This window comes from Limanda limanda, chromosome 15 (genome assembly GCF_963576545.1).
Source record: "Limanda limanda chromosome 15, fLimLim1.1, whole genome shotgun sequence".
NCBI classification, from domain to species: domain Eukaryota; kingdom Metazoa; phylum Chordata; class Actinopteri; order Pleuronectiformes; family Pleuronectidae; genus Limanda; species Limanda limanda.
The window spans coordinates 18,773,291-18,799,633 of record NC_083650.1 but is presented as its reverse complement, the minus strand read 5'-3'; the positions used below and the strand labels follow the sequence as shown (position 1 = coordinate 18,799,633).

Below are 26,343 nucleotides of genomic sequence, written 5' to 3'. Positions count from 1 at the left end.
GCATAATAGTTGATGGCAAAGTGTTTATGGAAAAGTAAGACGGATCAAACGTGTTGTCTTCCTGCTATAAAAGGTCTGTAAGGTGTTGGGTGGAACAATACCCTTCGTGGGGAGATTCGTGCCCAGCTGAGAGATAGCGTGTGACTATGTGCAGCCGCGGCCACCCACACAGATAAAAGAGGAATGGTGTCGTGCAGACAAAGACACCAGGCCTCACCCGTCCTTCAGATGCCTGCTCTTTTTTGGACGAGTCACACTTGGCCTCTTAGGGAAAACCTTTTTCTTCTTTTTCTCTTCCCTTTACATGAGAGGGGAAATTCCATCCTTGCACGTGTAAGTTCCCTCTCCACATATCCAATGTTTATGATTCTCTCTGCTTGTTATGGCTGAGAGTTATTAAAAAAATGGTTTTGAGGTCATTTGCTGCGAGTCTCTCTTTTAATTAAGCATACTCCTCCTTTGCATGCGAGCAGCAGGTGTTGTTTGTTCTGACAGATAATAGCAGGTTAGGCCTCTCTCATCATTCCTTGATTTACAGTTTATCTTTGACATTTGCTGGCCAACGAAGCCGAGATAATTAGGTCAGGCTGCTGCTGACGACTGGAGCGCCTGATCTGGAATCCGTTTCCTCTCAGCCCAAGTGTGAGAGGATTGTTGTGATTTCTGATTGGGTTTGGTAAAGTAGTGCAACAGGCCTGCACACTGTTGCGTGTGAACCTCTGGCCCGCTGCCAGATAAGAGAGCGAGTTAGAGGACAGGTTTCATAAGATATGAGGTAAGTTTCGATTTTGAAAGACAGTGTCACGATATGTGTTTTTTTTATTGGCAATATCCATGGTCTAGTGTCACGTAGGCGAATTAATAAGAGAAGCGATGACACTGATTGTTTCACGCTCATTTTGGTTCTGGTTAACTCTCTAGAAATAATTCAGGGTGTGTAATAATAACAGGCTCTTGCCACAGATCAGTCACCAACGACTTGAATACTTGTTCCTGATGGAGAAACGATATGTGTGGTGTTTGAAACATGGTGTGTGAGGAGTCCAATGAGGGAAACTTCTCACTATTGATCAATTCTTCCCACAAAACTGAATACTTTTGTGTTTTATCATGTGTCAAGAGTATCTATGTACATTTATTTTACTGTTTTAAATTCTTCCATTAATTTGTTGTTTAAAGACATTTATTCAAATGTAACCTACCGTATATAATAAATATATAACATGTATACTGGCGTCTCCACAGAAACCTTATAATTTGTAAATCCCTTAAATATTTCAAATATTTCAAAACACTTATATTTGCAATAAAGTTAGTAACCTATGTATAGTTTTATATGAGCTTCTGCAGTATGTTTGCCTTTAATTTACTAGTTTTTCCCACAAAAGGCTTAAATCCAATGTACTTTTTAATAATGTATTCTAACTAGAGTATGGGAGATTTGTGGGGAGAGCTTGCTGAGATTATTACACATGGGTGTATTTGTTTACCTACCTGCCAGACCCAAAATGGCGCCTATTCATATAGAGTCTATGCTTCTATACAAACTGCTTTTCTGGCCACGAATGTACTATAAATCTTAATAAATAAATAAATAATTAATAATAAAGGTAATTCAATACAAATAACACATAAATACAATTATTATTTTTATTTATCACACATTTTTGTTCTCTGTAAAGCCAGTACATACAACACACGGTCCAGTAACTACTGAACTGTAAACATCCCTCATGAACGCACCAATGTTGGCAGAACTGGATTCAGTTAAACCTTCTAAATTAAAAGATTTACAAACCTCCCTCAAACTACAGGCTTTTGTTCCCCTTTGACATTTTACATCTTTACTATGTGATGTATTTTCAGAATTAAATACAAATATTTAAAGTCTAATCTATGGCCTCGTGTCAGACTCGCAAAAGGAAAGAGAAATCACTATAATTTTATTAACTGGCGCCCTCCAGAGGACAGAACCTGCAAGCGCCGAGCATTCAAGCAGAACTACAGATCCCAGCATGCACTTCAGTCCGCGGTGCTTCCTCGTTGCATCCAGCGGTGTGGTGACCTGCAGCCATGGACAGGGAAGTGAAGGCTTTAATATTTGACCTGGACAACACGCTGATAGAAACCAGCAGGGCGAATGCACTGGCGATACGAAAGGTGATTCTCATTCCTCATGTTGTGTTAGTGGGTCAGCGGCCATGTTTGTGACGTGGAGGCGAGAGAGGGACTCAGCTGCTGATTCATTAAACAGTCACCAGATAACACAGATACACTGTGTCACTTCATATTGCTCCCAGTGAACTAAGCTTCTCTTGGATTTGGATTTGTTGTAATCAAGAAGAAAGAAGAAGAAAGACACTGGTTTTATATTCAGCTTCAGTTTGAAGGAGGTGACACTGACACCTCTCCTGTGGCCTGAGCTTATGTACTGTGCAGTTTGAATATGTGTCTTCATGCCAGATATTTTGATTTGTGACAGCAGGATAAACTCTGATGACAATTAGTTCTTCATTCTATTTAACTGGACGATTTATTCGTTTTTCACGTTAAAGGTTAAGCGTGTATGATTCAAGTGAAAGGGATCTATTGGAAGAAGGTGAATCTAAAATAATCCTAGGGATGTTTTCATTGGGCTGTTTAATCTAAATTGTTTGAATTGTTGTTTTCTTTTCCCTAGAGTGAGTAATCTATATTTAAAAACATAATATTTACATCAGGAGGCCGCCATGGTTTTTTTTACAGTTGCCCAGACTGGACAAACTTAAAAAAGTTGTAAAAGTTTAAAGACTAATTGAAGCTCTTGAGTGCAGGTGGTGGTGTTAAAGTGTTCTCTATGAGCAGAAGATTACAAACAGCAAAACATTTTACAAATCTGAGGTAGATCAGTTGTATCTTCTTACTGTGCTTACACAATGCAAAAGCAATATATCGATAATGCATTGAACCTTTGTTATACTTTTAATTATAAATATATTTGATATTGTTTTATCTCCCATCACTAGCACAATCCAAAATATTTGCCTCATTTTAAACTTTTTTTCATTTACACATTTATTAAAAAGTTGCCAAATTCCCAAATCCATCGAAATAAGTGTCCGTCATATTTCTTACACAACCTCTTATCTGTTGTGTGTGATTCGCAGACCGGTGAACTTCTGAAGACGACACTGGGCCTCGGTGACGACACCATCAGCAGCATTTGTGACAAGTTCAAGCAGAAGCTTTTCCGTGAGTGTTTTGAACCTGCAGCCGGACGATCCATAGATGACGTACGAGTGGGTCACTGGGAGGAGAGCCTCCAGGAGACAGTGGGCAGTGTTCCCACGCCCTCTCTCGCCGCTCAGTGCTACTCTCTGTGGAAAAACAGTCGGCTGGAAGTTCTCAGTCTGTCCCCTCAGATCTGCGACCTCCTGAAACAACTGCGGAGCCGATACAAGCTGCTGCTGCTGACCAACGGGGTCGCTCAGACCCAGAGAGAGAAAGTGGAGGCAGTCAAATGTGAGGAGTTCTTCGATGCCATCGTGGTTGGGGGGGAACATGCAGAGCAGAAACCATTCCTCTCCATCTTCACACTGTGTTTCAACATGCTGGGGGTGGAGGCCCAGGACTGTGTTATGGTTGGAGACTCTCTGGACACAGATATTCAGGGGGGCTTTAACGCTGGGGTACGAGCCACAGTTTGGATCAGCAGTGGTGGAGGAGCAGTGCCAGAGGGATCAGTGAAACCAGACTACACTGTCCCCACTGTGTTGGGCCTGCCACACGTACTGGAACAGCTGAATTAAGAATCAAATGGTGACTGGAACCATGTGACATCACTTCAAGTGGGATCTCGTGAAAATGTTTAAAGATAAAAGTCATGACCTGGACATCTCTAGGCTTTTATTTATTTTAAGCATTCTGTTGATGTTTACCTTTTTAACCACATGAGTCCAAAGTAGAATTTGTAATCATTGATGCAGGCACTCAGGTGAACTATCCATTCATAAAGTGATAGAAAGTAATCATACTATTTACTCAAATACGCACATAAATATAATTTGGTGACACATGTACTCAGGCTTTTCCATGTTCTGCATCTTAACACAAAGAACACAAGCTTACAAAATACACACCATATACTGTAGTTGAAAACTAGTTTCACTTCAAACCGTATATACTTATGCATCAATAAGCTAATAATGTAATATATACATGTATTAGTCACAGGGACCCTTTCATTGCAGACCTAGCACTTTTGCTTACACAAATTTTTGTGTATTTCTGTATGGATTTGCTCCTTTTTTTAAAAATAATGTGTCTGAATACTTCCTCTTTATTCAACACAATGATTGTATAAAAAACTTTTATTTGTATACACCTCAACAGAATGTGTCAGCACATTCACTCCATCACATGCTGGTCATTTCTCCAAAGTCTCTGCTAATAAAACACTGGACAAAGCAGTTGAATGTCTCAGGTATTTGGCTGCTCTTTATACACATCCTGTCTGTGCAGTATATTTGATCTGAAGCATGGATCATTGAGGCAGCTTTACTGAGACACATTTTAACAAAACAAAAGCAGATTCATAAAACAAATTCCTTCTGATTTGTACTCTGTCATATTTACGGCAGGTATCTACTCATTCTCCTGTCAAATTTACTTCACATCTAATTTGACTTTGATGTTCATCGCTGCTAGCTCGGCTACAAAGTAGCGGAAGACGTAAGGAACAGACACTGAGTCGATAGAGTCACTTTTGCCGCACAGGGTGCACACAGTCTTACGGTGGCGCATGGACGACCAGTAGGGGGGGGGTTTCTCTAACAGAGGGGAGATGAGGCTGCCACAGTCAATGCACACCTGAGCTACTGATCGGTCCGAGCAGTTGAAGAGCCGATCCTGAAGCAGGAAGGACGAGCCGTGCGCCAGCAGGGCGTCTCGCTCCATCTCTCCGAAACGGATGCCTCCCTGGATGTTCCTCCCTCCCACCGGCTGGTTGGTCACCTTGTCTCGCGCTCCCGTGGTCCTCACTTGAAATTTGTCGGAGACCATGTGACGCAACCGCTGGTAGTAGACGACCCCGATGAAGATGTCGGCCTCCAGCTCCAGACCGCTCAGGCCACTGTAGAGCCGCTCCGTGCCGTAATAGTTGTAACCTCCAGCTCGGAGCATTTTACCGAAGTACTCCAGAGCAGAGTTCTCCTCGGAGAAGGTGAAGGGCGTGGCGTCGTGGCTCAGCCCGTGCAGCGAGCCCGACTTGCCGGCCATGCTCTCGATGAGCATCCCGATGGTCATACGGGAGGGGAAGCCGTGGGGGTTGAAGAGGATGTCGGGGGTCATGCCGCTCTCTGTGAAGGGCATGTCCTCAGTGGGCCACAGGCGGCTCAGGATTCCCTTCTGCCCGTGGCGACTGGCAAACTTGTCCCCGATGGTGGGGTTCCGTGGCACTCGCATGGTGATGCAAATTCGCTTGAAGTAGCCTGAGCCGTTGTCGTTGCTGCAGATCTTTATATTGTCCACTACAGAGGATTCTTGGCTCCTAGAAATAAAGAGTGAAGAAACACAATACTTGTAATTTTAAAAGTTTAACAGTGTATTTTCTTGAATATGAAAGTAAAAACATTGTCTTGAAAGGGGCATAACTTTGTGAGTACTCACTTGTAGTAGTTGATGGAGGTCTGGCCCGTGTTGAGGTTGATGTAGCTGTAGTAGGGGTCTCCATAATTAAGTGTTGATCCAATGTGAGGTAGTCCATCGCCGTCCAGTCTTCCGTCCACCTTAGGATCCCCTGGCTTGGTCCCAAACACCACGCCGTCCTCTCCCCTCACCTTGTCTGCCAGGTCCACCAGCTCAGTTTTGTAAATGCTTCCATGGGCGAAGCCTCTCTCCCACGAGGACTTGTTCAAAATCTAAGAGAAGTGTGATAAATGTGGATTTTACTAAAATAATCATCATTAGTTCATTATGTAGTGTCTTGGTTCATAATTCTGTTTGAGTAAAAAATGATAGTAACTATTGTATTTTTCTGACCATAGCATCTTCCATGTCATAGCCTGTGTAGGATATGACGGCCACAATGGCGTTTGTGCCGCTGGGGTAGTTGTCGAGGTTGTAGTGGTCGTACATGTAGGGCCTGACCAGCGGGCTCTGTGGGGTCTGGAGCCGGTACAGCTTGTTATCTGAGCGGTCCGTGAACGAGTGCAGGGGGAAACCCATCGTCTGCTTACCTGCAAAGAGAACATATTCAATCTTTGACAAACACGATGAAAGAACAGGTATATATGAATCTACTCAGCCGGTTCCCCAGTGTAGGTGTGTGCAGGCTCTAGTTGTGTTCTTAGACTTACCCATCTGACACTGGTACATGTTCCTAGGACTCTGGTTGTGATCTGAGTAGGGGATGAAGTTGGCCACCACGCTCAGCATACTGTGAGGGAACAGTTCCTGGTGTGTGGTCACACCGGGCTCGATCTCCCCCTCAAAGATGCCCACATTGGTATAAAGCTGCAGCAAGGTAGAAAAAAATAAGAAACATTTCAGTTGTGTTCTGTTTAGAACTACCATTGCATCTTTTTTAAATCTTGGTTTACACATACTTGTTCAAAGGTGCCAATTAACTCTTGTTTTCCAAGAGCTAAATTGCGTACGGGCCGCACCATGCGACAGGGCGTGGTGAAGAGGAACAGGCCTGGGTACAAGCTGGCCTTGCCTGTTTTTGGAACCAGGACGATCTCAGTCCAAGGAGGGATCTTGTTCGTTCTCAGTACCTGAAAGTGTTTCATATAAATGTCACCTTTTTGAACATACAACATGTGCAGTGCGGCTCTTTAATATTTCACTATCATACCTTGAACCTACGTAGCGAGTCAACCACAACTGGAGCTAATTCAGTCTCCAACCAGCCGACAACGGCCCCGTCAAGCACCACAGGGTAGCAGTCTGCAAAGGGTTGACCGGGGGATCCATCCACGGGACAAACACCTTACCAGAGACAGAGGAAGATTTCATTATATGAAATTCAGTTTAATGACGGGCTTTAAAACTTGTGTCAAAAAAAGGACAAAGCGGTGAATTTGGACCTTACAGCTTTAGCCAAGTCACACAACACGACTTTGAGCCTGACTTTTTCAGGTTGCCGACAAAAGTCCCCCTATTGGCACTTGATCTGCAGTCGCTACGTGTGAACTCTTGAAAGAGACGATTATAGAGTCTCGATCAGGTCGGATTTTCAATCTGCTGGAAATTTAGTCGGAATCAGTAACAACTCCAGCCAATCAAAGCGCAGGATGAGGTGTAGTGGTGAGGTGCCCGTGATTTTTAACACGCAACATTTCTGTATTAAGGGAAATAACCATGAGTTCGTGGGACAGTATATCACAGACTGTTAATTAGGGACGGGGGAAAAAATCGATTCAGTTACGAATCGCGATTCTTGTGTATGACGATTTTAAATTGCCATGCTGCCTCCAAAATCGATTTTTAAAAATATATATATATACATATATATATATATATATTTTTTTTTAAACTTATTTATTGGTTTATACGGGGGGGATATACGGAGGGAGCAAGTTGACCAGCTTTGTTTTTGCACAAGAATCTAAACATACCCAAGCACTAGCTTTGTATCGCCTACATGCAAACAACAATAGCCTACTTTTTGTTCATTTCAAAGTTTATATTTTAAGTAAACCTTTATTCATTCTATTTAATTTACCTTTTATTTATTGTTTAAAAGTAGCCTAAGTGGCATACATTTCTTAATCTGTCAGTTTGTGTGCAGTTGACAGGGGCTATACAATAATAGGGCACATTTTTATTTCTTTTCTCTATTGGCTGCCCGGCAGTCATTAAGTTAATGTTAATATTTGAAATAAAACTTGTAAAGTTCTAAGTGAATTTGACTGTGTTGTATTTGAAGGTATGATTCAACTTTTTTCCATGGTCCAGTATTTAAAAAAAATAATAATAACCAAAAGAAATCGCAGGAAATCGTAATATCGAATCGCAATACTTACAGAATCGCAAAACCCACAGAATCGCAATACATATCGTATCGCCACCTAAGTATCGTGATAGTATCGTATCGGGAGGTCCCTGCCGATTCCTGTCCCTACTGTTAATGTCTGTCGGGTTCCATTTGAGCTCTGTTAGTTTTCGCCAGTCAGTCACGTAGTATGAACTCACAATGTCTGCAAGGTTCCTGATCACATGACAGCGAGTCAAGTAGTGTGAACTGTGCAGTAATCCAGCAACTTTGAAAATTGTTTCCTGAGAACTCAGCTTTAAACGAACAGAGTTGTTATCTGAAGAAAGAGCTCACCGAGGGAACACAGCAGAGCAGGCAGGGATGTGGTGGACGAGGTTGGTGCCACGATCTCACAGCTGGCTGTCATGTGATTCATTAGGCCGCACGGCTCTCCGTCCGGGGTGTGGACGGGACACAGGAAGCCCCAGGACTCAGGCAGCAGCTTACGCACAGAGGTGGTCCTCATCTTGGCGAACGCGGCTCCTCTGTGCACGCAGCGGAAGTGGGACAGGTAGCGGATGAAGTTGAGCTTGTCGGCTACGACGCACAGACCTGTGTTCTGCAGCATGCCGAGACCTGGGGTCAGGGGAGAGAGCGATTTGGATTTAATACACGAGCTCTGCTTTTGTTATCGTGACACGTATTCACACTCATGTGGCCGCACCTGTCTTGGAGCTGAGGTTCCCAGTAGCCAGCAGATACTCAAAAGGTTTGGTCACATCAGTGCCCATGTTGAAAAGCTTGATCATGTTTTCAGCGTTCAATCCTCCCCTCAATCTGCTGCCTCTCTTGTCAAAGGCCAGCTTCACAGACACTAGCCAGGCAGCCACTCTCTCCTGTAAAGATATTTTAGGGGTTAAATCACTAACAGCTGATCGGTGCAGATGCTGACTGAATGTTTCCTTTATACAGCATTTCCCACAGAAGTAATTTATCTATGGCGGCAATGGGGATGCACACACACACAGGTCGCTCTTACACCAGAAACATTCCAAGTTAAAATAAGTTCACGTGAGAAAGACAACCTCATTCCATGATAGAGCTGCAGCTCCACCCACACAGTTACAGATCTCTTATGTTATTATGAAAAGTATAAAAAATGTTGGTTTCTTATGAAACGGTGGCGGGACGTACGTCGGGTTGCAACAGTCTTGATAATTAATGGGAAACAAATTTACCCAATCAGCTCCAAATCAAACCCAACTGTTCAGTATCAGAAGCTCAAAAAAAGGACAACAGTTGTTCAAAACCGGTTTGAATGATTTAAAACAAACTTGCCTTCAGGAACATGAGGTAGAGCTGACCAGGGGTGAGCACTTCCTGACACATGATGCTGTCGGGGTTCTCCTCCATGCACTCCTGCTTGGCAAATGTGAAAAGCTTCCTGGTCATTAGACAGAGCAGGTAGAACTTCTCCGCGTCGGACTTCAGGTGGATACAGATGCACTCCCTGATCAAAACAGAACACAACTCCTTTTACTAAATGTACCATAAAATAGCACACTTGTGCATTGAGAGGTTTTAAGTAACAAAAATAGTCTCATCCATCTTTGATTAAAACTTACTCCATCAGGTAGGTGGCACACTGCTCGTTTGTGTACCACTCAGGAAGGTTCATCTTAACCCTGAAGCGCTCCCCGAGGTAGCTGAGCACCTTGCTGCGGGTGGTGCAGCCCTCCTCCATGACCATACGCAGCATCTCCGACACACAGCTCTTGTAGAAGGAATTGTCCTCGCGGCCCTTGATCAGCTCCTGGAAAATCTGGAAGTCTGTGAAGTCCACCAAGGCCTAGAGGACACAACAGAGCAAGTTTGCTTGATCATCAAATCATACAACACAAAAAGAAGTCATACTTATTATATTTTTGAACTCTTGTGTGATGTGGACTCTTAACATCTCTTTTGACTCCAAATGTAATGCTGCAGGCTGCTTCATTTATTTATTAAACTACTGTAAGGACTGGTAATTTTTCTGATGTAAAGTTATGTTGTCTGTACGTGTGCTTTAGTTTATATATATACATACATGTACGTAAATAATGTGTGAAGGTGCGAGAAGGTATTCCCCACTCAAAGATGGCTCACTCCAACAAACCAGAGCCACACACAAAAACTATTGTTAAACATGGAATTTATAACATTTTGAATAGTAGGGGTGGACTGTCATTTCTGTTGATTGTTTTCTGCTGTTTCACCTAGTTATTAAGTCAAGCTGTTTGTTTTCATTATTTCCTGTTAAGTTCGCAGCCACTTCCCAGTTAGTTTGGTTTAGTTTATTTTGTTTGTCCGCCTGAAGTCGGAGTGATTACTATTTTTGAGCTTTTCCAATTTAATCATTTTCCTTGTAAAATAAATGGCCTTTATTGTCAATATTTGAACCATCAGTTCAAAGCAGGATTTCAACATTTTTCAAAAAGACATTCTCGCTGATAAGTACCTTGAGTGCAAAGCCTAGTGGGAGGAAGAAGAGCTCTTTTTGGTAGATGAAGTTCAGCATCACAGTCCCGTTTTCCAGATAATGAAGGTTCATGTTGATGGCTGTGTGCTCTTCCTTCACACAATGAATAGATATACCTGTGACAATAAAAAAGGATAATGGCACCCATTTTAAAAGATATAGATTTCTGTGAATACACACCCACTGTCACTGAGTTTCTGCAGCACATTATCTGAGGGGGTTACACTTACCATACTGAGTGTAGCCCTGGCCCCTGCTCTTCCACTTAGGTCTTGACATGGCAATAGGATAGTTCCTCCTCGGCATGATCAGCATTCGGATCACCTTCTCGATTCCATTCACGATGAAATAACCTCCCATTTCCTGTCAATATGTAAAGGGAGTTTACACTTGTTGACGAACCTGGATTCATATATCGGTACGCGTTTATATTTCAAATATTATAGACGTGTCTCTTACCTCTGATTCTTCATGGTGTTCAACTAGCTCTTTCGGAGACATAGCATGGAGGTTGCACAGCTTGGACTTCACCATGACTGGCACCTGACCCAGGGACTGTTTGATGATGCCTTTGGGAACTCCATTGACCGACCAGCTGACGTCAGCCTGAGGGGGAATAACAGAAACCATTAGTCTCTCACATGTTGCTTGGATCCGTCAGTTACGGCTCCTTGTCTGGGAATGACTGATCATTTAGCATGATGCATTAAAAGTCAGGTAATAGGTGAAGTGAAAATGTACACAGTTACAAATAAATCATAATGAGACTTTGTATGAATCTTACCACCAGCTTTCCTTTGTACGAGCATCTCCTGCCCCTGCACTCTGCAGGATACACCCTCATGTCCCTGCAGACGTTCCCTTTGGCAACCACCGGGTTGTTGATGGAGGCCTCGACGAACGAAAGGCTGATCCTGTCATTCTTTACAGCGAACTCCAGGGGAGGGATGGCCTGAAGAACACACGTCACATCACAAAACAATGAGTTAACCTCCACAACACAAACACTGACAGAAAGTTACAGAGAACAAAAAACAGACATATTGGTTCCTGTTGAAACAATAACAGTGGTTCTCTAGTGATAGCATAGACACCTTAAAGAGTTTTGAAGCTGCTAACTTTCACAGACGTTTATGGTTGGTTTTGCGTTGCTGTGCAGCTTTTTATTACAAAGTCTGCAAAAGTTTCATTATTTTGAGATCAGATGAGCTGTGAACAGTGTGTTTTAAGTGAAAAATAGGAAAAGCACAGATTTCAAGAAGTACTCAATACAAACCTTAGCAAACATGGCTAAAACTTAATGAACTTTATTTTACGCATTATTTAGTTGGGTGTCATTTCATTAATTGTTGTCAGCTAAATATTAACATTGTTTTATATGTAATTTAGTTGGGAGTCATTTAATTTACATTAACAGCTAAAGACTATCTGCTAACTTTTGTATAATCTGGTTTGGTGCAGTTTTATGTAGATTTTACAAACTTTATTTTATTAATAATTGAATAAGGCATCATTTCATTTCTGGCTAAAAGCTAAATATTAACTTGATTTTATATAATTTAGTTAAGCCTTATTTAATTTATAATAAACAGCTAGAGACTAACTTTGTTTTTTATATAATTTAGGCAGCATTTAATTTATAGTAAACAGCTATAGATTATTACTTTAGAGACCTTATTTTACAAATATTTTTACTACCTGAGATTTCATTTAAAGGTGACCGCTAAGGCTCATTTTCCACATACAGTAATATGAGTAATCTATGAGTGAGAGCAGAGCAGACCTGCACGACCCGGATCAGTCCGCTGGTGACAGCCTGGTCGAAGGACTCGATGTGGACTTTCGTCAGGTCCTGAACCGCCTCATGTTGAGTCTCCTTCAGGACACCGAACCCGCCCTGGGTCAGGTTCTTCAGACTCGGACCTGTGGGTAAATCACTCCACTTTGTAGAAAAGTCCATGCTCCACACTCCCACACACACACACCGGGCGCTTGTTTACCACATGTGCACAGTGACACAGGAAGTAGATCCCTCAGGACAGGAAGAACTTCTCCTTCGGGTTCCGGTTTTGCGCAGGTCGTTTCTTAGTTGTTGACCTACTGCCACCTTGTGGTGATAGTGTTCTATTTACTATCCAGTTCTCATGGAGGTTTTTTTGTAGTAAAAATAAATAAATAAATATATAAACATGCACAAATTAATTTTAGTTTAATTAATGAATTAAGTTTAGTAGAGACACACCTGACACAACTTATGTTCAAATGTATTGTTTTCTTCCAAACCAAAGGCCTTACCATTAGGCATTATATTTTGCCTGTGTACAGTTAATGAGGAGTCAGGCTGTACCAGGACAATTTATTCTAAATCTGAAACACTATCATCAAGTATCAAACATTTAAAATTGTGTGATTTGAATTAAAGGTGTCACTGGAGGACACAGTATAAAATCTCCCTTTTCTTACCAGGAGCAACTGTCTACTCCAGATGTTTCTTTACTCAAGTCAAGTCAGAAAGATGACAGTAGCTTGATGATATTTTTTTTTTTATTGTAGCAGTATTGTTTCTGATAAAGACAAATGTTCATGCAAGATTCTGAATAAAACATTACTGAACATAAGCACAGCACACACGTCGCCCTGAATATGAGACTTGCTTTCCCGTTGGCCAGTCGATGTGATGACGTTCAGATTTAAGTAAGTACAAAACATTTTACAACTGGAATTTGATCTTTGGTAAAGATGAGGAGAAAAAAACGAAACATGAGAAAATATGTCAGATGTGCAAGAAACTCTGACGACAAAGAAATTACATCATTGAATCCAAGAAAGGTTGAATAAAGAACAAAGCAAATTCACTTCAGTACAAACAAATGAAGGTGCATTTCAATGTTGGAGGTTCATCGTTTTTTTTCAGGTTTTTTTTAAAAAAAATTTATGAATATTCAATATTCCCTCTAAGGCACCCGTCCCTTTGATGGAAAGACATTTCCAAAAAGATTTAATTTAAATAATACTGATAGTTTGCTTTTGGATTTCAAAATCCACTATCAAACCCTTGTAACTTAATAAACAAAATAATCATGCCCTACAAAACAATTTTTGACTTACATTACCATCTTTCCAAACATCATTTCAGCTACAGAAGAACTCAGAAACTGATCACCAAACTCTGTCCTTAGTTTCTGGGATTCATTTTACAACAAAGTTGTATTCCGTCAGTGTAGCCCGCCCAAGACAATCTCATTTTTCGGACCTACAAACCACTCACATATCCTTCATTCTTCAGAGTTATCTAGTAAACACAAATACAAGGAGATTAAAACATGAATAAATGCTGTGACGGTGTCCCTTAACTTATGTTACTCATAAAGTGTGGGAAACAAAGCCTCACACGTCTGAACTGAGGGTAAAACAGAGGAGCAGCAGGGTTTCTAACATTATGAGAAAACTACTAACATGTTCTGTATCTAAAATGAGCTCCCTGCAAACACAACAAAAATCAACCACCCAGCATGCAGCTGTTCGTTCTGAATGGAAAGTAACACACTCCTATCCTCTGGAGACCAGGAAGAAAAAACGACTTAAGTATTAGGGAGTAAAGAAACTTAACAGTTCCATCTCATGTCTCAGGTATTCACAGAGTGAAAATAAAAGAACTCAAACATTTTCATGACCCCATGAAATGTAAAATCAACAGAAAAATGTAATTGAAACAAAAATAAACATTTAATCAAATTAACCAAATATTGTTGGGTTTCCATTTGGTCTCCATCAGCTCCCTTATAAACAAATGTTTACTTGCTTTATGTCATGGGGTTTTACACTAATTCTAATCATCAACAACAAACGTTGGACAATCTATTCTACTTCCATTTCAACAATAAAAAGAACATAATCCACACAGTTATTAACAACACTTTACATTTACACTCTTATCTGTTCGGAAGTAGAACACAGATATAAGGGCAGCTCTTTACAAACTGGGGGCCAACGGTTCTGTTTAGGAAGATACGTTCTACTACATGCGTTCACACGAACATGCTCTCTTCATGACAAATCAAAGGGTCTTCAGCTTAACTAAACACTGACTGCCCCACTTAAAGAATGGCTCTGGTTTCGGAAGTAAATTCCCCATACATTTTCTGAATTGACGTTTCAGAGAATCCATATAAAAAAAGGCCAGGCCGTCCAGCAACAAGATGAATCACGACCATGAATCATTTGATTCAAAGCTGAAGAAATATTGGGAAAAAAGGCAAAAGGTACAGGACTGTCTACAGAATTATTTTAAGAGCAAAGGAACCACACATCCCACAAACCATTGCGAGTGATCCCTTTCCAACGGTTTTGTTCTTCAATTGAACCTTATTGTTGATATAGTATTGCAATATATTGTAGTTTGTGTCTTGTGTGTACGTCTACAGTGTTTCAGATAGTGTATAGTGTAGTAACATTGTGTAGTAACGCTCAACGATACGATTGTACCGACGTGATTTCTGAAAATGAACGGGCGCTTCCCTTCCGGAACAAAACTGTTGAACTGTATTAAGGGAGTCGTTTGCGTGGAGAGGTCAGAGGTCGGGGAGCTTGCTGTAAACCTGGGCGTTTGAGCAAAAGGACGATCTCCCTGATCACTAATGCCACCATCCTGCCCTCAGTGTAAATACTATGTAGTGTCCACATTGTGAAGTCAGAGGAATGATGTCAAACCTTCACACATTGACTGGTTCGCTCATCAGACTTATTTGGTTCGTATATTAGCTACTATTATAAATGGGAGACATAGGTTCGTTAGCATTCCGCGGATCAAAAAATAGATTCAAATTAAAACAAATAAAAAATAAGTGTATGATGAGAAAACAACACCAAGTTCACCAAGATCTTATCAAGGAATCTGTTTTATGCTTACTCATGTGGACGGATCATGACTGCATTGACTGCAACAGTGCAAATGCTTATAGAACAAGTACAGGTCACGGTAACAGAGCAAGCTAACTGGCAGTCTTTTTAAGGGAGCATGGTTGGAAATGTAAGGCACTAGTCTCACTTGGCAGCATCTCTACGGCCCTCAGAGCTCCATTCATCTTCCCAGGGAGAAAACTGGCGGCGGCGGGACTGAGATGGAAGGGCACCTCGTCCTCACTCAGACACTCCCACACGTTCATCAGCATCCGCGCGTTTGTGATATGCATAACGAGGAGCGCAGAGATTAATTCTGCAGTTCAGTGATTTCCATGAAAAGAGAGACTCCCTCTTAACCTCGCCTGACTTGCCTGGGGAATTGGGGAGTGGGAGGTTTGAATAAAAGCCCTGCTCGCTGGCGTGTGCTACATCTCCTCTGCGGGCGAGGACAGAGCGTGGGGAAGTTTCTAGTTTGCAGGAGACAAGTGTGAGCTTACAGTCGAGTGAAAGGGCCGACGTGAAGAGGGGCTCTCAGTTTGGGAGAGGAACAGGAGTTGGTGGTGAACATGGAGGATGGAGAGGAGGAATAAGGAGAGGTGGAGGCAGAGGGGGAGTCACTGCTGCTGCTCAGGGTGAAGACACTGGAAATGGCCACATCCACAATGCCTTGACATAGCTCTGAGTATAGTTTCCTGCAGGAGGAAAGAATAGGAGAAGTGAAAATATGCTCACTTGTGAGACTGATTGAAGTTGAATCAATGTTATACTTTGAAACAATAAAACATTTTTCAGAACTGGCATTTATTCACAACAGCCACGTGTCTGACCTGCTGCACATTCACAATGAATCACACTTATTTTTACTCTTCAGTTCCCATATGTTAAATATTTTTGTGGCAACTGATCACCACATATCGAGAAATATTTAATCTAGTCCCTGCTACGCTGCTTTCTCTGCCTCTCTCTCTCTCTCTCTCGTTCATATTGCCCGCACCAATACGACTCTGCAACAGACACATCTGTCAAATTATGCACGTTTTCATTTGCATTTAGAGGAAGGAAGTGAGATCTGATCACAAGCCACAGGAAGCCCCCTGCAGGATGTGTTTTAATGCCAGGTATGAATAGACAAACATAACTCTGTCCCCTTGGGATTGGATCTCTCAGGACAGATGTTAATACCTGGTGTGAACAGGGGGAAGAGAGCAGAGAATGTTGCATCTAATATTCAAAGCTTGGTTTTCCCCAAATGTTAAGTAGAATGCAAAACTGCCCTGGAGGAACAGGAGAGGCAGAATACACTAAATTAACTAGAACTACACTATTTCTCAATGGAGAAAAACTGTGTATATCACAAACAAATTGACTGAGATGGAGAGAAAGAAAGAATATGTTCAGCATGAATGATCAGCTGAATGTTACTGACTGTGCACAGGCTGGAGCTCCGTTGATCTCAATGAGCCACACTTTGAAGCTCTCGTCCACCATGAAGTCAAATCCAAAGAGCTGGAAGCTCTGGTAGGACAGGTGCTTGGTGCTGATCGACGGCTCGATACATGAAAGACAGCCCCTGTGAGACCAGACGACAGAATCATGAGCAACCAAACATATTTCATATCAACATTTCAGGCATCAACAAATCACAGATCTTGACTGTTTGAAAGGAAATGTACAATAAGGCTACCCAGCATGCACTGTTGCAAAGGAATTATCTTTGCTATCATCATTATCTCTGTTATTGCACTCCCACTGTTGTTATTGTAATCTGAACTTTGTTCTACAGTTTTCCACTATTGTTCACGTTTCCACACTGTTAAATGATGAATTAATAAGAGTAATTGCATTGCAGCTGATGCTGTGTTCACATTTGTAGAGATTATCATCCTTCAAAATGATCTGATGACACAACGCAACTCTTGATGAATATTCTTCCACCAATGACTCATATGTAAAAACTTTCCCAGCTACACATACATTTTCAAATTACTATCTTAACAGAATACAGGTGCTTGTCAGTTTTGACTGTCATTACCATTTGGTGCATTGTTAAATACTGCATGTGAAATTAAACCAGGACAACAGCAAGTTAAACTTCAGATCCAGTGACCTCTGCAGTGATTTGTGAAGAACACAGCCACAGCAAGTGCACTTTAAACTGCAGCTTCTCAGGAAACAGCAGTGGATTCTAAGAACTGCAGCATTTAGAGATTTAGTAGCTCTGATGTTTATAAAACACATGTCGGATATGGAGAGATTTATTCTCACTTATAATACAGTTAACAAGACTCAGAGTCTGCAGCCATGGTAACGGCTCTTAGAGTCTGCAGTAAAGCGAGATGCTGACGTGTTCACATTGATAAAGCCAGCAGCCTTTGTCGATGCTTGTGTTTATCAGGTAAAAGTCAAAAAGTACAGCTGAGGAAAGACATTAGTTTTGCAGGTAAAACGTCATAAACCAAGCAAATGGGGCAAATTGAAGTCACTAAAGTCATTAGAATTAATCCAGCAGGGACATTTTGCAACAATAACAACCTCATAGAGGTACTAAGTAAAATAATATATAACAGATATTGCTTGCAATCCCACTTATAGTGTTTTGACCAAAACAATGGACAGATGACGTACTGATATGACCATCACTAGAGTCATGCAGCTCACATGTTTTAATATACCTGTACTTAACTAAAGGGGAATTTTTAAGGTAAAGCATACGTCAAACTAATCCCTGTTGATATTTATATCTTGGCCAAATCTCCCCAGAAAAAGAAAATATAATCTCAAGGGACTTCCTGGTTTAATTAAGATTAAATTAAACTGGACACAAAGTCAACAATCCTACAACAACAAAAAAGTTGTCTCATGCCATTGCTTCTGTTGCACTCTGGTATCTATAGGGCTAAATATTATCCACTAATAGAATAACTTAGTTTACCAAGTTACAGTCAACTGTGACTAGTTTTGACTTGACAAGTTTCAGTAGTAGATTTTGAAGATGTCTCCAACCACAGCAGATAGGCTGGGTTGTGTGTTTGGGATGGGACTAAACACAACTGTAACACACAAAAAACAATACATTTCAGCTTACAATGTGATCACCATGGTTTTCACAGCAAAACTTGAGGGACCTACTTTATGATCTGCTTGATCTGAGGTAATATGCTCGTCTCCAGGGCGACATTGTGAGTGTTCAGCATGTACAGCCTGAACTCGTCAAAGAACATCTCGTTGCCCTCCTCATAGCGGCCGTAGTTCTGGGAGTGCTCCTTCTGGATGCAGTGGTTGGTCAGGTGGCTGGTCATGTCCTGGAGGTCAGAGTCGTTGTAGGGCTCTGAGGAAGTCCGCAGCACACCCTCCCGGTACAGATAGATGTTATACTGGTGGTCCACTAGCACCCAGCTCCTGACAAACGCACACAACACAAACCAAACAAGCTTCACTTACAAGGTTCGGACCAGATAACACAATCTGTGTGGGTTTGTGTTAAACACTACACACTCACCTTATGTCAAATTTCCGATGTCCCGGCTCCAGGAGTAAAGGATTCTCCAGGTACTTCTGAATGACATGAACCTGACCCTGATTATCGATGTACTCCAGCAGCTGATTAGCATCGTGAGATATCATAATACCAGCCCCTGTTGGAATAAGTATGAATAAGTAATGGCATCTACAACATCATAAGTTTGAAACTGTATATCACATTAAAGAGGGTAAATTGGGGAGAAAGTGTTGCCTTTAGGAGTTCAGAAAGATTATATTAATCTAAAATATAGTCTAAGAAGAACCTTTAGGGAAAGTGTCTGACATAAAGGCTTATTTGTAACATATTTTACCTTTAGCTCCAGCAGAAGACTTTGCTATCCAGGCTGTTCCCTCCCCACTTTCCTTTTTAGAGTGATAAGAAGCCAAGAAAACCTCCCGCTCATCTGTTTTAGGATTGCTCTTCAGATGGCTCATGCCATTTGTGGCTGGAGCCACCGGGGTCTTGAGGTTAGTGGGATAGATGATGTAGGATTCTGGGAACCAGTTACAGGAGTCGGACAGCTCCGGGCTGGTCTTTATCAGCCTGGCGGCAGAGAAGGGAAATGGTCAGCTAATGTAATCCCCTTTAAATGACTTACTCATAAGTGCATTAGTAATGTGAGGGATGGAGAGACAAGAAAACAAGGCACACACTTGACCAAGGACGCCTTTCTGCAGAGCTTGTCTGCTCCTCTGTAGTAGTTGACCAGCTGCACCAGTCCGGGTTCATGACCTGTAAAAGTCAAGGCCATTTTAACAATCATTTCAGAGAAGTCACATGTGAACACCACTGCACATAGATAGATAGATAGATAGATAGATAGATAGATAGATAGATAGATAGATAGATAGATAGATAGATAGATTACTTTATTCATCCCCGAAGGGAAATTAAGTTGTCATAGCAGCTGGTATATTTGAATACAATAAAATACAATACAATAGAATAAAATAAAAAATATTGAGGTAGAAAGAATAAAAAACAGAAAGACAAGATAAATAGGTAGATAAGGTGCAGTGGCAAGATGATGGTGATAGTACTGATGATATGATGGTAATGTTATTGTTAGACAGTATATAAAAATAGTACAGTATATATAGTATATAATAGAGCATAATATATATTATTTACATATGATAGTAATTATACCAATATAATAGCAGTATATAGTAATAATGGCATCTCAACAAAGAGACGATCTTTGCACAGGATGTTGTTGTAATGAGCATCCTTGCACAGTCACAGCAGCCATAGACATTCAATAACACACACGTAGACACAAACAAACACAAACACACACGCTGCTTACATAGGACAACTGCAAAAGTAACATGATTACCTAGGCGTCCGAAGGGAAGCCTGTTCCGTTCCCCCAGGATCAAGTTGAATCTGGGGTTGTCTCTTTTCAGCCTCTTCCATTGTCCAGTTGCGAGCAGGATTTTGGAAACTTCAGCATAAACAGTGCTGTTGTCGTCACGGGTGACAAAGGTGTACACTGGGGAATTCATGACGCCACACTGACTGCGAGGTCTTATCATTTACACAGAGAGAAGCGAGACTGGGGCCAAGGGCTGAGCTGTCCGGGCTAGTTGAGAGGCCGCCTGGTGGGCACTGCAGCGCAGAGCCTGGTCCGGGTTATCTCTTCTCTCCGGGCCATGATGAACTGGAGGAGGATGAGTCAGTCAGATCCAGTCCACACATCCTGGTTAACTCACAACTCAGCAGTTTGTGGCTAACACGCATTTGCATCAGGAGAGCAGTGTCATGGCGGTCAGCAGACACACACTTCCTCCAGGGCCACCTCCAGACGAGGGTGTGACCGCTGCTGCTGCTGCTGGGACCGGCTCCTGGGGCTGGTCCCGTCTGGGTTCATCTATGCCCTGTCTCCGCTTGAGGCTCGGCTAACGGGCTGCGACCCACTGTGCACAGCTAACAAAACACACTTCCGGGATCCCTCTTCAAAGGCCAATGAGAAACGAAGAATCAACGTCAACGCAAATGTAAACAAACGCGATATTTAACTACACAACATCACAAACGCAGTGTGATTTCCTCCGGCGACGCGTGCTTCATTCTCTGAAGCTTAGCAGCCGCTGTCATCCACCGTCGACGGCACAAACAGGAAGCTGCTTATGGGTATTGTAGTTTATACTGGAACACCGACTCGAGGAGTAGCTGTCAATCAACTGTTTCTTACTTTCAGGAAAAGTTAATAACACAACCTTGAATGCAATTCATGTTCCTGTATGATTATTTCATAAATAATTTACATTACGGTTTCTTTCTGCCTAATTTCAAATATTGTGTACTACATTTCCCATAATGCAACGTGAAGGGGCGCCTTTAGTCGCTTAATTTGTGTAGCGCGGTGTGACCACAAGATGGCGGCGTAGACCTCACTACAAATACGCAGCGAGGACCCGAGTGGTGTGGAAACTACAACTGAGATATATATAGTTATAAACTCAACACAGGATCTTTTTAAGTTCCGGTAAGAATCTCACTTGTTGTCCAAGTAAATATTAACAATGGGAAGTTTTACGTGGACAACAAAGCGGTATTATAACACATTAACTGACAGGGGCGGGTACCTGGGCGAACCTGGGGGATAAATGGAGTACCCCCTTGTTGTTGCACGATATGGGTCCCCTTCCGCTAGTTTGGATTAAGTTTTGTTCTTAGTTTGCCTCATATTTATTCTCGAGTTGGTGTTTGTTATTGAAGTAAATAGATAGACCTGTTAGTGGTTCTTTCAGTACAGAGGCAGAGATGTTGGTTACTGGTGAGAGAGACTCGTTAAAGTTTGAGAACAACCAATCGGGACGGGACAGGAAGTCGTACTGCTGAGGAAGAAACAGGAGGCGGGAACTGCTAAACTGTATGGCTGCTGCTGTGTTTACGTTTTTACGAGCTGTGTTTGAAGCGTAGTGTCCATTTATTCCTCTTTTTAAAATCGGGGAAGTTAAGAAGATATCATCCACAGTAAGTGACGTGCCTCCTCCTCGGTCCTGTTTGCTCTGAGAGGCATTAAACAGATGGAAGTGGGACCTGTTTATCACAACATGTGTTAGTGTTAGATTGATCCCACTGTGTAACCAATGATACTCTGTCGTTGAAGGACAATGCTGTGCAGTTCTCAATCTGCCTGATTTCAATGGGCTGTTCTCTTGTCCTGTGTTAAATAGCTGCAGCTACTTCAGGATCATTCCTTGTCATTAGTGAGTCCTCCTCAAACAGTTGTACAATAGACTGTCACTTTTGAGTGTTTGTGTAATGGAAGTTGTGTGCAGAGCTTTTTATCAACAGTCTAGTTAGAAAACTTTGATTTCCCAGCCAATATTTGTCATAAAATGAAACTGAATTTTCTTTGTTACTCTTCTCTCGTGTGGCTTTTATACAAGATTGTTTGATGAATCTTCAGTACCAAGTTCTCAACTTTCTAAAATATACGTTCTGTAATTGATCTGATTGGGTAAAATAAACTAGAATGACCTTTCATCGAGTTTGACCTGCGGTTTGACTCATTTGCTGACAACTGCTGTGGTTTATCTAAGGCCGTTGAAGAAGACACGTTCAACTTGGTCCACAGGCTGAAGGCACACTGCCCCGCCCACACTGACTGCGACAAAATGCTGGTGGACTGTTTATTCAATTTTTCTTAACATTGAATGGACAGCATGTCTAAATCACACAAAACTGGGCACTCTGCTTCGTCTGAACATAAAACAATAGACACTCCCTAGGGATGGGGGGAAAAATCGATTCAGTTACAAATCGCGATTCTTGTGAATGACGATTTTAAATCGATATGCTGCCTCCCAAATCGATTTAAAAAAAAAAAAAAAAAAGCATGTTGACCAGCTCTTGTTTTTGCACAAGAATCTAAACATACCCAAGCACTAGCTTTGCATCGGCTACAATACATGCAAACAACAATAGCCTACTTTTTGTTTATTTCAAAGTTTATATTTTCAGTAAACTTTTATTCATTCTATTTAATTTATCTTTTATTTATTGTTAAAAAAGTAGCCTAAGTGGCATACATTTCTTAATCTGTCAGTTTGTGTGCAGTTGACAGGGGCTATACAATAATAGGGCACGTTTTTATTTATTTTCTCTATTGGCTGCCCGGCAGTCATTAAGTTAATGTTAATAACCGAAATCGCAATACATATCGTATCGCCACCTAAGTATCGTGATAGTATCGTATCGGGAGGTCCCTGCCGATTCCCGTCCCAACTCCAAAGTGTGAAGCTGATAAGATGAACTGTTCGTGAGATACGAGCTCCAAGTTCAAACAGACAGACGTTTGTGGAATTAGTAGGTAGATGAATAGTTATACAGTCTTCTAAGAATGTAATATTTTAACACGGAACTTTTGTGTGCGTGTGGGTCAAGGATGATTGTGTGCCTTGGCTTTTACTGAGGTCATGCATCTTTAATAGCTCTTGTCCCCTCTCCTTCCCCAGGTTGGAGCAGGCCAGGCATGAGTGGCGCACACCTGGACGAATGGCAGAGGAGGTCCTTTGACATTTCATCTGGCAACTGTACACCTGAACAGACGGCAGATGCCTACCGGGCCCACATCCTCTCCATTCAGTATGCATGGGCAAGCTCCCAGCTCTCACAGGCCGGCATGGCCAGCCTGCTCAGGACCTACTCGGAGCGCTATGCCGCGGTGCTGGACTCGGATGACCCCCGCACGGGGCTCAACAACTACGCAGAGAGCGCCCTGCATCTGGCCCGCAGTCAGAGGAACCACAGCGACAAATGGGAGTCGTCCCTGACCACGGAGAGTGTGCTGGAGCTGCCCTGCGTGCAAAAGATGATACTGGCACAGACAGGGGGAGGAGGAGGAGGCTCCCTTGTGGAACCAGCAGATGTTAACTTATCTGTGGGACCAGAGAGCAGAGGCAGCTCCCTGTCCGCTCCCTTTTCTGCTGTCAGGTCAGACGCTGCATTATTGAAACCTATAGGACCACCACAGTCTAAAACAGAGGTTAACGGTGGCAATAATCCTGCGAATATTCATGCAGAGAGGCCAAGAGGCTCTGAGGGAATCTCAGCTAATCCAAACTCATCCTCTCGACCTTCAGCTCGACCACAATCCGTGTTTAGTCCTTCTTCAGTTCCTCCACAGGGAAGCCCTGGCCCTGCAGGTGGCACACAAAACTTCCAGTCCTCCATCTTCTCTACCTCAAATCCATCTAAGCGGAAGAATTTTTACAACCCAGACGGAGGGGACGTTGGCAGGGGCTCACACGGAGGTCCAGCAGCCACCGACCTGCGACCTGGGGGCAACTTCAAAACGGCCCGCGAGCAGTTTATCATTGACAAACAGAAGAAGAATTCCCATCAGCCCCAGCGAGGCCAGGCCCCTGGGATGGCAGCAGCTGGGAAAAAATCTCTGGGCGCTAACAGGCCTCGAGGTGCATTTTCTAAATTTGTGTCACCCATCCCACGACAGGATGAGGAGGACGGGGGGGAGAGCCGTAGCTCCAACACGGAGCCTCAGGTCGTGGACGAGAGTCTGAAAAACTTTGAGCCAAAGATAGTGGAGCTGATCATGAGTGAGATCATGGACCATGGGCCTCCTGTGTCCTGGGATGACATTGCAGGTCTGGAGTTTGCCAAGACCACCATAAAGGAGATAGTGGTTTGGCCCATGATGCGACCGGACATCTTTACCGGCCTCAGGGGTCCACCCAAAGGCATCCTGTTGTTCGGGCCCCCGGGAACAGGAAAAACTCTGATAGGAAAATGTATTGCATCTCAATCAGGTGCCACATTCTTCAGCATCAGTGCCTCATCGCTCACATCGAAGTGGGTCGGTGAAGGAGAAAAAATGGTGCGGGCCTTGTTCGCCATCGCCCGCTGTCACCAGCCCGCTGTCATTTTTATTGATGAAATTGACTCGCTGCTGTCCCAGCGAACAGACGGGGAACACGACTCCTCACGCAGGATCAAGACAGAGTTCTTGGTTCAGCTGGACGGAGCAGCTACAGCAGCGGAGGACCGGGTCCTCGTGGTGGGCGCCACCAATCGGCCTCAGGAGATAGACGAGGCTGCCCGGCGGCGCCTGGCGAAGAGGTTATACATCCCGCTGCCTGAAGCAACAGCCCGGTGGCAGATCGTGACCAACCTCATGGCCCAGGAGAAGAACCAGCTGATGGAGCCGGAGCTGAGCAGCGTGGTGACGGGTACCGAGGGCTTCTCCGGGGCTGACATGACTCAGCTGTGTCGAGAGGCGGCGCTGGGGCCCATCCGAAGCATCCAGCTCAACGACATCGCCACCATCACCGCAGACCAGGTGCGACCGATCCTCTACTGTGATTTCCAGGAGGCTCTGAAGACGGTTCGACCCAGTGTCTCATCGAAAGATCTGGAGCTGTATGAAGAGTGGAACAAGACTTTTGGATGTGGCCGTTAAAACATTGACCCCTCATCCAGATTGTCCTCTACCTCTGGTTTGAACTGGGATGAGAGAAAGTTTCAGTCCTTGAAAATATTAAAGCAGCTGAAAAAAAAGTTGAAGGGTGTGGACTACAAAGCGCACCTTCAAGGACATAGTTTTCTAAATCCTGATATTTGAGTTAATCTCGTTACATCCAGTCCGATTTCTTGTGTGATCCACGATCATTTACTACTTACATCCAGCCTGCTGTAACTGGAAAGAAAAATATCACCACAATTTGCTGTAGAGTGATGAAGCATAATTCCTGAAAATGTCCGAAACTTGTTCTTACACACATTCTTTGCTCTGAACTTCGATGTAAGCATTAGGCACCATGTTGTTTACATAAAGTGTGTTCTAAACGAGACGGGATCTCTGTTTAAAGTTAGCATCCTTTTTCTAATAATAAGGTTGAACATTCAGCAGTTGGTATATATTGCAAGAGACATGTTCACCAATATCACTTATGTTAAGACTTCACTTTTGTTTTATTTAGTTCAGTTCCAATAAATTACGTTTTCAAATTTGTTGTTTTTTCTTGAATAAAATAGAGTAAGATTTCACAAAGTAAAGTTTGTTCTGTCTCAGAGTTTAAACAGAGTGTAAGCAGAGCCTGACTGATATATAGGTTTATATGAGCTTTTCACAGGCACATTGGTATCCGCTGATATGAAAACTTATTTTACAGAATAAACTATGCAGAAAATCTATTCTATATCTTTGTTAATATTGTGTTTATTTTTTATTAAGTTTAAACTATCAATATCAAAAAAATTAACTCCCTAATATCAGTATTGGCGTAATCCCCCAGAAGTCCAAATCAGTCTCTTCCCACTTCATCCTTCTCCCTCTAAATCCACAGAGGGCAGTGTGGCCACAGTTTTATTTGCACATTTTGCCTCAGGTCTCATCGTGCTGAAAGGTCCCCTGAGGCTGGGTGTGCTAATCCTGTCCATGGAAGTTGGGCAACACACAGAGAGTATCCTGGG

At 42.6% G+C, this 26,343-nt stretch overlaps 4 protein-coding genes across 4 annotated transcripts; 2 read left to right on the top strand and 2 right to left on the bottom strand.

Annotated features, from left to right (window-relative positions):
• The first annotated feature begins 2,040 nt into the window (after window positions 1–2,040).
• nanp (N-acetylneuraminic acid phosphatase) lies at window positions 2,041–4,284 on the top strand. Its single transcript, XM_061087502.1, has 2 exons — window positions 2,041–2,160; window positions 3,147–4,284. The coding sequence occupies exons 1-2, from the start codon at window positions 2,074–2,076 to the stop codon at window positions 3,786–3,788; spliced, it is 729 nt and encodes a 242-aa protein (XP_060943485.1). The 5' UTR covers window positions 2,041–2,073; the 3' UTR covers window positions 3,789–4,284.
• Window positions 4,285–4,334: 50 nt separating this feature from the next.
• polr1b (RNA polymerase I subunit B) lies at window positions 4,335–12,471 on the bottom strand. Its single transcript, XM_061087398.1, has 15 exons — window positions 12,259–12,471; window positions 11,260–11,427; window positions 10,935–11,081; window positions 10,706–10,838; window positions 10,455–10,591; window positions 9,583–9,806; window positions 9,296–9,467; window positions 8,682–8,853; window positions 8,312–8,593; window positions 6,836–6,969; window positions 6,585–6,755; window positions 6,336–6,492; window positions 6,019–6,215; window positions 5,647–5,897; window positions 4,335–5,527 (listed from the first exon to the last, which is right to left on the bottom strand). Exons 1-15 carry the CDS (start codon window positions 12,433–12,435, stop codon window positions 4,645–4,647), a joined length of 3,405 nt encoding a protein of 1,134 aa, XP_060943381.1. The 5' UTR covers window positions 12,436–12,471; the 3' UTR covers window positions 4,335–4,644.
• A 546-nt stretch (window positions 12,472–13,017) lies between these two features.
• Window positions 13,018–20,973, bottom strand: ttl (tubulin tyrosine ligase). The gene is made up of 7 exons (XM_061087612.1): window positions 20,240–20,973; window positions 19,554–19,632; window positions 19,211–19,443; window positions 18,877–19,012; window positions 18,507–18,776; window positions 16,804–16,947; window positions 13,018–16,069 (listed from the first exon to the last, which is right to left on the bottom strand). Exons 1-7 carry the CDS (start codon window positions 20,436–20,438, stop codon window positions 15,871–15,873), a joined length of 1,260 nt encoding a protein of 419 aa, XP_060943595.1. The 5' UTR covers window positions 20,439–20,973; the 3' UTR covers window positions 13,018–15,870.
• Window positions 20,974–21,840: 867 nt separating this feature from the next.
• Window positions 21,841–25,824, top strand: fignl1 (fidgetin-like 1). The gene is made up of 2 exons (XM_061087611.1): window positions 21,841–21,882; window positions 23,370–25,824. The coding sequence occupies exon 2, from the start codon at window positions 23,387–23,389 to the stop codon at window positions 25,328–25,330; it is 1,944 nt and encodes a 647-aa protein (XP_060943594.1). The 5' UTR covers window positions 21,841–21,882; window positions 23,370–23,386; the 3' UTR covers window positions 25,331–25,824.
• The last annotated feature ends 519 nt before the right edge of the window (window positions 25,825–26,343 follow it).

What these genes read in the sequence shown, in the direction of transcription:
- polr1b (XM_061087398.1), bottom strand. Translation starts at nt 12,435, where the DNA reads ATGGACTTTTCTACAAAGTGGAGTGATTTACCCACAGGTCCGAGTCTG. An exon ending in GACTGATCCGGGTCGTGCAG is followed by an intron (nt 11,428 to 12,258) that starts GTCTGCTCTGCT and finishes TGTGTTCTTCAG; the next exon opens with GCCATCCCTCCCCTGGAGTT. An exon ending in TAATTGGCACCTTTGAACAA is followed by an intron (nt 6,493 to 6,584) that starts GTATGTGTAAAC and finishes ACCTTGCTGCAG; the next exon opens with CTTTATACCAATGTGGGCAT.
- ttl (XM_061087612.1), bottom strand. Translation starts at nt 20,438, where the DNA reads ATGATAAGACCTCGCAGTCAGTGTGGCGTCATGAATTCCCCAGTGTAC. An exon ending in CAGATCAAGCAGATCATAAA is followed by an intron (nt 16,948 to 18,506) that starts GTAGGTCCCTCA and finishes CTGGTCTCACAG; the next exon opens with GGGCTGTCTTTCATGTATCG. An exon ending in GGAGCTCCAGCCTGTGCACA is followed by an intron (nt 16,070 to 16,803) that starts GTCAGTAACATT and finishes TTCCTCCTGCAG; the next exon opens with GAAACTATACTCAGAGCTAT.
- fignl1 (XM_061087611.1), top strand. Translation starts at nt 23,387, where the DNA reads ATGAGTGGCGCACACCTGGACGAATGGCAGAGGAGGTCCTTTGACATT.
- nanp (XM_061087502.1), top strand. Translation starts at nt 2,074, where the DNA reads ATGGACAGGGAAGTGAAGGCTTTAATATTTGACCTGGACAACACGCTG. An exon ending in ATGCACTGGCGATACGAAAG is followed by an intron (nt 2,161 to 3,146) that starts GTGATTCTCATT and finishes TGTGATTCGCAG; the next exon opens with ACCGGTGAACTTCTGAAGAC.